A 12,870-nucleotide genomic window follows, 5' to 3' on the forward strand; every position below is an offset into this window, starting at 1 on the left:
TTACCCCTGGAGAGTGCTCAATATTTACCCAAGGCACCCTGCGCATCGGATGCTGCCCCGAGCACCTGCACTTGGCCCTGCCTGGCAGCGCCTGCAGGGTCCTCATAAACAGCACCTCCATGAGGTCAGCCATCATGCCCCGCTGCCTGCTGTGCCCCTCAGGGGGCCTCAAGACACCGTCTCTGGCCCATCCCCTCCTCCCTCATCCAGGGCACACTGGACGCGACACCTGGAGGGGCCAGCCAGCTCTCCTTCCCTGTCTATACTTTCCCACGTTTTTCTCCTGCAGTAGAGTCCCCAAGTCCCTGACGTGGGTCACTATGGACTGTGAGCCAAGGGCCGAGGGAGGCACCTGGGCGTGGCTGACCAGCGCCTGCAGGCTTGCCCCCTCTGTGCTCCCGGCCAGCTCCCCGCCCAGTGGCCTCCCCCTGGACCTTGGGAGAAGTGGCCTCCTGTGTCTATCCTCACATCGGCCAGAATGACGGCCGTAAAAATGCCAATAATCTCACTCCTTTGCTTAAAACACCCCAGCGACTTCCCATCAGACTGTGATACAAATCAAGCCCCCAGCCACCTGCTCCTCCCTGACTGCGCCAGCCCTTCAGAGCCGGGCTGCTGCTCAGGGCTCTCCCTCTGCCTGGACGCTCTCCCCTGCTCCCAGCTCGGGGCTCGCAGGGCAGGCGGGGCGGGGGTGCCACTTCATCAGGTGAGGGCTTTGTTCTCTCCTGGGCACCTGCTGCTCGGCATCTGTCTGTTCCACCAGGACAGAGGCTCCTGGTGAGCTCGGGACCTTGTCTGTCTCTGTCATCACTGTGTCGATGTGTCCTGCAGCATTTGTGACCTGAGTGATTGCAGGGGTGTGGGGGTCACAGTGTCTCTCAGCTCTGGATTCACAGAAGAATCGAATCAGCCCTGCTTTTCCCAATGCCATGAAGCCTCAGTAGGGCAAAGGCAGGGATTGTTCTGGAAAGACCACTGATGAGGGGTCACACTACCTGCATTCCAGCTCTTGACTCTCTCCCAGATTTGTTAGGGACGTAACGTGACCCACCAAGTCAGTGATGTGAGCTGGGAGGGTGGTGGCGGCGAGCCCATTTCGCCTCCCTGCCTGGCCAGGCAGCTCGAATCTGAGCCCCAGAGAAGCAAAGCGGGGGGAGAGCACATACAGAGACGGCGGCAGCGTGCGGTGCAAAGGGCGCCCCTTGGGCTCAGAAAACCTGGGGGGATCTGGCCTCTGGCGGTACTGGCCAGGTGAACTTGGGCAGTCACTGAACTTCCCTCTCTCTTTTTTTTAAAATTTATTTTATTTTTATTTTTTTATTTGACAGAGTCTTGCTCTGCTGCCTGGGCTAGAGTGCCGTGGAGTTAGCCTAGCTCACTGCAGCCTCCAACTCCTGGGCTCAAGCGATCCTCCTGCCTCAGCCTCACGAGTAGCTGGGACTACAGTGCACACCATGACACCCGGCTAATTTTTCTATTTTTAGTAGAGCTGGGGTCTTGCCCATGCTCAGGCTGGTCTTGAACTCCTGATCTCAAGTGATCCTCCTGCCTCTGCCTCCCAGAGTGGTAGGATTATAGGCGTGAGCCACTGCCCCGGCCCTAAGTCACTGAACTTCTCTAGTCTGTTTCCTCATCTGTAAAATGGGGACAATTATACCTGCTCCACAGCCTGGCCCTGAGAATGAAATCTGATAGCCTGCAAAGCAGCCCCCACCAAGAGCAGAGGACCCATCTTCTCTCGAAGTGCCTGGGAACGTGCCTAGCACAGTCGGTGCTCAGTAAATGTCACAGTCAAGTTTCTTGAGGTTGGTACTCAGAGGCCTTCTTTCTTCTCTACTTACAACAAAACAAAACAAAAGCAAGGCACACTGGAAGAGACCTAGAAACCTGTAGCGCCCTTCATTTCACAGTGGGCGAGATGGCGGCGCAGGGAGTTTGGGAAAGGCCCGGGGTGGTTCGTGTCCAAGCTGGGACGGGACTGTCTCTTCTCTGCAGCCTCTCAGGCCCCCCACTTTGCCTGGCCTCCCCTCCCTCCAACCCCACGCTGACCCCGCTCTGCTCCTCGCTGCTTCCTGTGCTAGACCAGATGTTCCCACAGCTGCGCACCCCCCTTCCCTCTTCCCACCCTGGAGTTGAACCTGACAGGTTTGGAATTTACATCCTGGCGGGGTGAGGGCACGTTCCAAGCAGGGGCCTTAGACATCTGGACAAACCTGCCCCTCCCTGACCCCAGCACTGGGCACAGGCAGCCTGGCAGCCACTGCCTGCGTTCTTGGATGTGATTTCCCGGTGAGGGCGCCGGGTGCTCCAGCTCTTTAGGGGCCAGAGGAACCCTCCATTCTTCATCTTTCCACGTGTTCCAGGCTTTGCTGCTCTGCTAGGAGCTCTCTCTGGAGCAAAGAGACCCAGCTGGGAGGCGGGCTGTGGCAGGGACCCCGAACCTCAAGGTTTCTATCTGACACAGGGGCCTCTGGGGGAAGGTGGAGGGCAGGGTGGCCCTGGTGTGGCAGAGAGCTGGACACTGACTTTAACGGTGGCCTTGCCTCAGGCCAACCTGGTCCACAAGGAAGTCATTTTTAGCAATATTGAACTAAAGTAGTCATGGGACCTTGGGTGGGGACTTTCTGTGCTCTGAGCCTCAGTTTCCACACTCTTCACTGTGGCCTTCCAGGCCCCATGGGACTTCGCCCTTGCCTCCTCTGGACATTCCCCAACCTAGGCAGCTGTCCCGTTTAGGGGCTGCCCTACTCCTTCCCTTGATTAGGAGATGACGCCACTGTCTCCATGTCCTGAAGTCTTGGCTACCATTGGAGTAGGTTCCACCGGGGGCCACCTTGGGGCCTCTGCACGTGCCCTCTCAGCCCCTAGAAGGTCTCAGGGCCCTCAGTCCCTCCCCGCAGCCATATCTTCAGAGGCCCCTAGAGGAGGAGCCCTTACAATCTGTCCTGGCTCTTGGAGTTACTTCGCCTGTAAATCTGTACACTTGGGTGTGATCAGTCTCCCTTACAGACCGTCAGCTCCCAGACGGACCTGGCTGTCGTGCCGGAGCCCGCGGCTGGCCCAGCGCAGGTGCTCAGTAAGCACAGGAAGAAGGGGAGGGGACGGAAGACGGAGGGACTGGAGGGAGGAGGGAGGGAGGGAGCCAGGGAGGGAAGGAGGGAGGGAGGCGGGGAGCGCGGAGGGGAGAAGAGGAGGAGGGAGGGACAGGAGAGTAAAGGGACCCGTGCCCCTGGAGGTGGGGCCCGCTCCAGGCCCGCGCCGGGGAGCGGGCGGCCGGCAGGTGGCGGTGCGCCCTCGGCTGAGCGGCGGCGGCAGAGCCCGAGTCCCCTCCTCCCGCCGACTCCCTCCCCTCGCCGGCTCCTTTCTCTGCGCTCTCGCTCGCGCTCCCCGGCGCCCTCCCGCTTTCCCGGCCGCGGTCTCCGTCGCCCGCGCTGCCCGCCGCCGCCCCTCGGCGACCATGGCGCACCGGGGGCCCCCGGCCGCCGCGAAGGGCCCCGGCCCAGCCGCCCGAGCCCCGAGCCCCGGGGCCCCGCCGCCGCCGCCGCCGCGCTCGCGGCCGCTCCCGCTCCCGCTGCTGCTGCTGCTGCCGCTGCTGCTGGCCGCCTGCGGGGCGGCCGGGCGCACCCCCGAGCTCGGGCGCCTGGGTCCCCGCGCCTGGCTGACCCGGCTGCCGCGCAGCCCGCCCGCAGGGCGCTCGGAGCCCGGCGCCGGCGAGGACCGGCAGGCGCGCGGCGTGGAGCCCGGCACCCAGCGTCCGGGTCCCGGTCCCGCTTCGGGTCCCGGCGAGGACAGCGCCCCGGCCGCGGGCAAGGGGCGCTGGGCGCGGGCGGCGCCGGCGGCCGGAGCGGCTTCGCGGGCGCAGGTCTCGCTCATCAGCACGTCGTTCGTGCTCAAGGGGGACGCGACACACAACCAGGCGATGGTGCACTGGACGGGCGAGAACAGCAGCGTAAGTGACCTCCGTGTCCTCCCCGCGGCCCCTGCCCGGGACACCTCGGGATACCCCGGGGGGCTGCCACGGCCCCCCACTTTCGGACCACCCCGCGGTCATCCTGGGCGTTTTGGCGACTTGGGGACAGGGGTCATCTCGGCAGTGCCCCTGTTGGGGAGAGGTCCTCAGATATGTGAGCCTGTCTCACCTCAGGGGACATTCTCACCGATTTCGGAATCTTGGGTCACTTCGGGGGCTACCCCACTGGCCTCTAGATCCAGGGTTAATGGGGAGGACCGCAGAGGCTTGCCCGGCCACCTCCCGGTCCTCGGGATAACCCCGGCTCCTGTTGCCTCGATGGACCCAACGCTCCGCCGGCTCCGCTCAGGGTCGCGTTCTGGGACTTCTGGCTCCAGGATCCCCCCACCCTGGTCTACCCGGGCCCCGCGGGTGGCGCCTCCGCAGGCTCCGGGACTTCCCGGGTCTGCTCAGTGCCCTATTCTGGGACTCTCGATTCCAGGGTTACCCTTCTCCCCGGATTCCCTCAGTGTGACCCGCGGCTGCCTGGAGATCCTGCCGCCGGACTTGCCGGGCTGCGCCTGGACCCGCATGTCCCGGGTTCATCCCGGCCGCGCTCTGGACAGGGAGCTCTGGGACTCGGAGCTGCCGCGAACTCCCTGTCCTCCCCCCACCTTGTTGCTACCTGGGCTTCGCTCCAGCAGGAAGTTTGCCACCCCTCCCGCACAGCCACCTCTGTGAGGGACCTCCTGCTCCTCCACCCACCGGCCTGTGCTTCCCATCCTGGGGGGATCCTACCCCATCCTTTGGTGGTGCACTCAGGGGGCGCAAGGATGCCTTCCAATCCTTCCCCGGGGGGCTGCCTTAGCCTCGCTTTTCCCCGGGGAAAGGGCCAGTGGTTACTCTGGGGTCACCTTGGGGCAGCCCCAGGTGTGTGCTCTCTAGCTTTACAGGTTTGGGAGAAGGGTTGAGGTGGGGGGTGGTTGCTGAGTCCCCAGGGGAGGGCACATTTGCGTGGGGAGGAGAGATGGGAACCTCCCTTCACCCCAGCCTGGCTGTCCACTAGGGTCTCCCCTGGTGGCTGATGCCCACCTCCTCTCCTTGCTCCAGGGTGCCAACGTTCTGGACCCTCTTTCCCTGTATGTGTTGGTAGTGGCATGTGTGGGTGGGGATCACCGGTGTCTGTGGCCAGGAAAGAAGGTCACCTGGGCTAGTCACTTTTACCATTCTCTTTGATGTGGCTTGGGCTACTCCAGGGGCTGCGGTCTGTGTGGAGGAGGAGGGGGCAGGGGATGTGTTGGGGTACAGGGCAGCACTGAGTGGACTTGGAATCAGGAGCCCCATGTCCTGCTGGCCCCCTCCCCAACTAGCTGGTGGCTACCAGGGTGCAGGCAAGGTGCAAGTCTCTAGTCTGGGGTCATCTCTGGCCTTTGCAGTCAGACCAACAGCCCTCAGAGGGCACAGCTGGTGCCCTGGGCAAAGTAGGCGGCAGGGGCAGTTGGGGCACTGCCTGGGGGTGCCTTCCAGAGGTGGTGATATCCCTCCCTGGAAGAGCCCCAGGGCTGCCCTCCCCATTTGCATCTGAGAGAGGGCTGGGCCCAGCCTTCAGCACTCCGCAGTACTCGTAGACAAACTGTGTCGCCAGTACCCTAAGCTAGAAGTTGGGCTGAAAGGTAACCCAGGGCTCAAAGGACCAAATAAACACACTGAAGGTAAATCCTGTGAAGCCGGAAATATCTGACCCCCACCCCATCTGCTGAGGTCATTGCTTCAGCAGTGTAGTCCCACCTTTTGTCACTTAGCTTCATGGGGAGGGGTCAGTGAAGAGAGGAGATCACAGGGTGGAGGAGGCCTAGGAGATGGGGCCGGCTGCCATCAGGATGGGCAGACAGCCAGCCCAGCCCCATGCTGAGCTCAGAGTTTGGGCACAGGCGGCTTCCCTGGGAGAGCTGAGGAGGGGGCCTCGGGGAGGGTGCTGTCAGAGGAGTCCACCTGGCTTTGGCCCTTGAGGGCAGTGTTGGGTCGAATGACTGCTGTGTGCCTGGGTGGGCTTGCGTACTGGCTGCTGGCCGTGAGCACTGGGGTGGGGGATCATGAGTGGGTGGCGGGAGTGGGGGCCGATGTGGACTTCTTTTTAGTGGGGCAGAGACAGTCTGGGAACCGGAGAGGAGCTCTGAGGGACACATGTGCTCTGGCCAGTGGGAAGTGAGGGACAGGGATGAGGTGTGGCAAGGCGGGCGTAGCCTGGCACTGGCAGACGCTCAGGAGGCAGAGCCAGGGCTACCCCATACGACTGATGAGTGTGGCGTCCGTGGGGTGGAGAGAGGGGACAGCATGGACGTGTGGGGTCCAGGCATTCGGCTTCGAAACCTTGGCGCTGCTGCCACCCCCACACCCTGTTCTCTGGCCTGGGTAGCCAGGGAAGACTGGTGTCTCTGGGAAATCGGCTGTCCTGCAGCTGGGGAGCAGGGGATGACGTGGGAGTTTTGTCTTGCCTGGAGAAAACCCAGAAGCAATGGAGGGAGAGCTGTTACCAAGAGCTAACTAAGTAAAACTGTTTCTTATTTATTTTCTTAATTGCTATTTTCTCCGTGTTTGTTGCATGCATAGCACTGTCTCCTCGGCACACAACGCGTCTTAGAGATGCGCTTTATTCCTCTATCCTCAACTGGCAGCCACAGGGCCAGAGATTTTAGCCAGGGTTTGGCAGATGGTTCCCCTCTGCCTGCAAACCCATCTTTGAAAGCTACAACCGGAAAGAAAGGAACTTGAGGCTGATTCGCTGAACAGAGCCTTTATAAAAATGTATTTCCTCTGACTTGCTCATGGCCCTCTGCAGATGTGGTCAAGTGAGTAGAGAGAATGTTTACTTTACCGTGTCAGGTATTCTTCAAAATTAAAAAAAAAAAAGCATTTGATGAGGGGGCTGGACTTTTTAAGTGGCATTTGAGAGCATCCCACAAAAAGGAGCCGCAGGATTCAAGCTGCTTGGGAGACAGGGCCTGTCGCTGCAGCTCTGGGAACATATGTGGGTTTCCTTCCAAGGCGTGATTCTCCTCGCTCCCATGGAGATAGGGAAGGGACTTGCTCGAAGTTCAAACACTGCCTCTGTTTGACGTTGAGAAACAAATTGTTACGTGTGAAGTTAATGTTTCATTGAAACCCGCCGGTCTTACCCCTTACGGATCCAGGAGGGGCTGTGCACAGGGGGCTCCGGGATCCAGGAGGGGCTGTGCACAGGGGGCTCCGGGTTTGGTGGCCACTGTGCCGCCCTCGGAGGCAGGGGCATTACCTGGAGGGGGTTAATATTACAGAGTGCTGGTCTGCTTCTGCAGCTGCGGCTTCATGTTACCCTGATGGGAATGTGTTGGGCCCCATCCCCTTCTTACCGTTTCTGGGAAATTGTGCGCTTACCGTGCTTATTTTAAGCACAGCTCCTGCCCTCATGATACTTGAACTTCAACTCTCATGCATCCTGTGGCTTGAACGCAAGCTTCCTGCAGCCAGGCCCAGTTTGTTCACCTCTGTCACTGTCACCCAGGTGGATCAGTACCTCCCTCGCCTGCCCTCCCCTCTTCTCTCCTCTCCTCCCCTATCTTGCCCTCCCCCTCTCCCTCCTCCTCCCCATTTTCTGTGTCTGCTCTGCACTGTGTCCACAGGGTAGGAGATGTCAAAGGAAGTTGTATGCAGAGACCGTTCTGAGCAGATCACCCACACTCTCCGCTCCCCGTCTTGATGAATTCGATATCTGTGCATATTTCATGCCCAGAGAACTAGAGCTGCAAATCAGAAGAGCTTCTGAAACTTGGTTCTCTGAGTTAAAATTTTGTCAAGAGCAGGCCGTCCATGGCAGTTTCTTCTATTACAACACCCAGAGCCTCGCCCTGAGTTGTGTGGGGGTTCAGTTATGACAGCTGCCGCACGTCAGCTTCCTTAAGGGCGGGTGTGTTCGTTTGCTGGGGCTGCACAACAAAGCACCGCTGACCGGGCGTCTTAAACAACAGAAATGTACTTTGTCACAGTCCCGTAGGCTGAAGTCTGAGATCAGGGTGTCGGCAGGGCTGGCCTCCCTCCTTGGCTTGTGTCCTCACGTGGTCGTCCCTCTGTGTGGGTCTGTGTCCATATCTCCTCTTACAAGACACCAGTCATTTGTATTAGGGCCCACCCTAATTCCCTCTTTTACCCTAATTACCTCTGTAAAGACCCTGTGTCCAAATACAGTCACATTCTGAGGGGCTAGGGGTCAGGACTTCAACATATGGATTTTGGTGGGGACACAATTCAGCCCCCAGTAGTAGGGAAGAGGTCTCAGTTACCTTTGCATTCCCCGAACTTAGCATGGTGGAGCTCCAAGTAGTCTAGTGGGTGAGAAGAGGTGGACATGAACACATAGGATGTGAGGAGGTGGTGTCATCTTACCCTGATGGCACCGATGGGGAAATCAGGGAAGACTGCATGGAAGAGGTGACACCAGGGCTGGCCTAAAGAATGAATAGATGGAGTACATGGGAGATGGAGAAGAACATTCCAGAAGGAGAAACAGCTTGAGCAAGTTCTGATAGGTAGGAATTTGAAGGTTTTATGTGTTATATAAACAGAGAATGAATGCATTGTGCATGGAGAGAAACTAGAGGAAAAAAGTTTGGAAAAAGTAAGTTACAGTTCGTTCCCAACAGACCCCCAAACCGAGGCTGAAGAGTCCAGTGAGGCCGTGTGGGGCAGTGGATATTGCAATCAAGCTCAGAGCCAGCCTGCCTGGGTTTGCATCCTGGCCCTGCCCCTCTTGGCTCTGGGACCCTGGGCAAGGGGACTACATCTCTGGACCTCTCCCATTTAACCTTGAAGATGGGAGCAGCGAAGGCGCGTAGGTTTGTTGTGAGGTTAAGTAAGCTATTCCATGTAAAATGCTTAGATAAGAGCCTGGTTTGTAGCCAGAGCTCAGCGAATGATATCAAGGTTGCGTCTGATTCAGGAAGAGCCCTGGAGGCAGCATGGGGGTGGGGGTTGGTAAGGGTGGTGGGGGTGACACCTCTGGACAGAGGCCCAGGGAGGAGGCTGCTGCAACGTGAGTCTTGGACCAGGGCTGTGGAGGGGGCTGAGGGCGGGAGAGCAGGTCTGGGAGAGGCGTCCAGGTGAGGCGGCGCAGGGCATGGCCACCTCCGCCTTGCAGGCCTCCTCCTTCCTGAGCGGTACTGGGCCTCCAGGCCCCAGGTTGGCCTTGGGTCAGATCAGCTGGCTATGGTTTTGTGACTTGACGTCAGCTGCTTCCACTTTAGAGGTGAGCTTGGTGGTTACAGGGTACAGGTTTTGTGTTCTGGTCTGCTGGTCTTCTCACGCACTATGTTGGAATTTTAGGTCACCACCGCGCGGCCTCTAGCATTTGGGGTGGAGACTGGATTGGAGTCCGGATTGGAGTGAGAGCGGCAGCTCCCGGTTTTGTGGCTGGTCAACACGTCGTAGGTGGCAGCCTCTGTCCAGATGAAGTGCTTCTCTGTCCTAGCAGCCATCACCAAGGGTGGCCAGCGGCCACCTTGAGAGGGACAGGGGCAGACAGGGGCCAAGGGACATATGTGGCCACCACTGCTGTCACACTTCCTGTCAGGAGCTGGCTGTGGGCCGTGCAAGCCCTGCTGGGAGGAAGAATGACGCAGGAGCCAGGGAAGCCATGTGGAGGCACAGGCAGCAGCACGTGGGGACATGTGCGGGGCTGCCAGAGTCCGGGGAGTGTCAGTGTGCCAGCCCTGTGCCCAGGGTGACCCAGGTCTTCTGCACTCATCTGCTGCCCTGCACCATGCAGAGTGGCAGTGCTGGGAGAGCCCACAGGTGGGCCGAGAGCCCCCAGGGAGAAGGGGGGGGTATTGGGTCCAGAACTAGAATCCTCCATGTAGCCTCACATCAGTCCCCAAATCTGCTGCCTTCTAGAGGGTGGTGAGAGGCAGCCGGCAGGCCTCGCTCCGCGGTGTTGCCTGCAGGGCTGCGGGCTGCACTTTGTAGAAATCGGGAGACATGTTCTCTTTGACCTAGGCCCCGGTTTGGTGGTCGTGTGCCAGGTGGTAGCCCTGGGACAGTGAGGAGGGCTCTGGAGCCACTGGGATGGGCTCCTTTCCTTGACGTGTGTGGCAGAGAGCCCGGTGTCTGCAGTTCCCGTGGAGTGGGGTGGGCAGGTGTGGAGGCACAGATGGGGGAGGGGAGGGCGGGAAGGGACAGTTTATTTCAGCTGGGAAGAGGTCTGGATTGCTAAGAATGGACCAGAGGAGGAGGAAGATGAGGACAGCTGACAAGGTTGGGCAAGGGGAGCAGCCGAGGTGCCCGGGCAGAAAGGGTGAGTGGCGGTGGAGGGACCGTCCTGCCAGTGCCTGTGCAGAGAGGCAGGGCTCTCTGAGGGGCTCCTGCCCCCCCATCTCCTGCAGGGGTCCCAGGGAGGCTCTTGCCTTTGGGCTTGCCTTCACTGAGCCGTTTCCCTGGCCTTGGGGGACCCCCCTCTGGGGATCAGGGAGCCGCCTTCATTTGGGTTCTCATCCAAGTCCAACAGGTGAGGTCTTCCCCGTGGGTTTAGTTTCCGCTTCGTCTTCCCCCACATTCCATCCTCTCACCTTCTCAAGTGCTGGTCTGTTCTTGCTGCTTCTAAGGACGCCCGAGAGGCCCCGAAACACACTCTCCCACCCCCCGAAATTGATTTGCCAGACCTAAAAGGGCCCTTCCCTGCCGAGTCCTAGCCTGGGCGACACATTGCCTAGGAGAGGGGCTGGCACTCTGCGGAAGTGGGAACACAGGAGGCTACGGCTGGCTAGAAGCCCACCCCTTGGTGTGTCTCAGGAAAGTGGCAGTGTTAGGTGTAAAGCTGGGCAGACCTGGGGACAGTTACACTGTCTTCTGCTCCCCAGGTGCAGGGCAGCAATGTGGCAGGGCCCTGAGCCCACCTTGCTGGACATGCTCAAAAACAGCATAAATGTCCCTGATCCAGGCCGCTGCAGGGGACCTTCAGCTCCGAGTGGGAAGCTCCTGGCCCCAGTCGGACCCAAGTCAGGTGTGCTCCATGCTGCTCCTCTTGGCCCTGGTCTGACCCCTGGATCCCTCCCTGCCCCCCAAATGCCTACTCTGCCCCCCTTCCCCCCTCTCCTCCCCCAATCCCCCGCAAGCCCTGGGCTTCCTCTCTCCAGCGCTCTGCTGGACTCGCGCCCCTGCTGTGTGCCTGTCCGTCTTGCTGGCCACTCGTGTCCCCACTCTTCCCTAGGCCTCAGTTTCCCCATCTGTAAAGTGAGTAGCAGGACCAGACCATCGCCAAGGTCACTACCAACCCCGATGTGTATTTTTAGTGTACATTGGTTAATTTATTTGTATTTTATTTATATAAATAGAAACAGGAGTGAAGCAGAAGAGGCCTTGGAAGGCACAGTCCTGGAGCCTCACTGCCACCTCTTTAGATAACAACGAGGGAGGCGGGTTTTCATGCGGACTGAGCATCAGGCACTGCTGGTCTCACCCGGTGCCTGCTGTTCACTCTTGGACATGTACTGAACCTCTCTGAGCCTCTGTTTCCCAGTCTGTCCAACCGGGATGATCATCCTTGCAGGTCAGGCCTGCGTTCTGGCCGCCCAGCAGAACCTCAGGCCCCTGCTTCATCGGTGGTTTTCCAAGGGCACCAACATCACTCGCATCTTCATTCTCTTCTTACAACCAGCTCAAGACCTGGCTCGGGGTAGCTGTTTGACTCAGCTAATATTTATGGAGTGTCTCTTATGTGCCCAGCAAACTAGCAAAATCAAACCTGGCTCCTGCCGTGGTGACAAGTTCAGTCTGGACAGGAATTTATCACAGGACATTCTTGGTGAGATGGGGGAGTCTGGGGAGACTTCCTGGAGGAAGTGAAGATGGAGCCGATATGAAGGGGGTCCTGGGCTGAGAAGGCTGGGGTGGCGAGACTGTTCAGGCTAGAGGAGAGGGGTGGTGCCCTGGAAAGCCCGGCTCACTCATGGCCTGGGAAAGGACACATCCGTAGATCAGGAAGCCTGGCTTGAAGGCATAAAGACAGCCCTGTTAATAAAGTTCCTGAACATATTTCACAAATCCACTTTTGCTTTAATAAAGGGGCTATTTAATTTGTAGTTGCATGAAGGTTCCTGAGAGTATTTTAAAGAGGTCATAAATTAGCCTCATTCTCCGGCTCGCCCCTTCAGATTAGAATGCAGCCCAGTGCCTGCACGGGCCTCGCAAGGCGTTGCTGTTACTTTATTTTACGATTATTTTTCAGAGTCAGGCCAAGACTTGCGAAGATGAAGCCAGGGAACACAGAGCTGGGGTGACTGGAAAATCAGCTGGGACACAGCAGAGGATCCCTGTGCCTGCCCCGTGTAGCAAGACACGGACGGGGAGCTTATAAATTGCCTTCGGTGGGGGGGCCTCCTTGTTTTTCTTTTTTCAGACTCCAAAAAATGAGTTCTTTATAGATTCTTACCAAGGGCCCATTTCGTCCCCGCCCCTATTAAGTGCCCCCTTTCGAAGGTGCTCTCTGGCTTGCGTAGGGATGCCCAGGAAACCACCTGTCCCTGCCGCCTTCCTCCCCTTGGGCAGCCCCGGGGGCCTGAGGTCTCCATCCGCAGGGCTTGAGAGGGGAAGGCGCGGCTTCTGCCCCCGCTCACCGCCCGTCCTGTCCTGGGTGTGAGCCTGGCCCTCGCGGCCCCCTGGCTCTTTGCTTCTGTGAGGTGGATGGCGGGGCTGGGAGTGCCCTGCACCGCTGTCCTGCAGCCACGTGGGTCCCTACAAGTGCAGACCATCCCGGACCTGCCCGGCGAGGTTGTAAAATGCAGACTGAGGCAATTTGTTCACGGGGATTGATATGCAGCCCATTGAGGGCAGCAACAGAGTCTTTTCTCTTAAGGCCCGGGACTCGGGGGCGCTGTTACAGACTACATATTGTGCAC

The 12,870-nt window shown here is 59.1% G+C and overlaps 1 protein-coding gene across 1 annotated transcript in view; it reads left to right on the forward strand.

Annotated features, from left to right (window-relative positions):
• The first annotated feature begins 3,457 nt into the window (after nucleotides 1–3,457).
• SORCS2 (sortilin related VPS10 domain containing receptor 2) overlaps nucleotides 3,458–12,870 on the forward strand; it is a 486,540-nt gene continuing 477,127 nt past the window's right edge. The window contains exon 1 of the mRNA XM_045528260.1: nucleotides 3,458–3,949. Within this exon, the coding sequence (XP_045384216.1) occupies nucleotides 3,458–3,949 (492 nt within the window). The remainder of the gene's footprint in view (nucleotides 3,950–12,870) is intronic.

Source organism: Lemur catta, chromosome 17 (genome assembly GCF_020740605.2).
Source record: "Lemur catta isolate mLemCat1 chromosome 17, mLemCat1.pri, whole genome shotgun sequence".
Lineage (NCBI taxonomy): Eukaryota > Metazoa > Chordata > Mammalia > Primates > Lemuridae > Lemur > Lemur catta.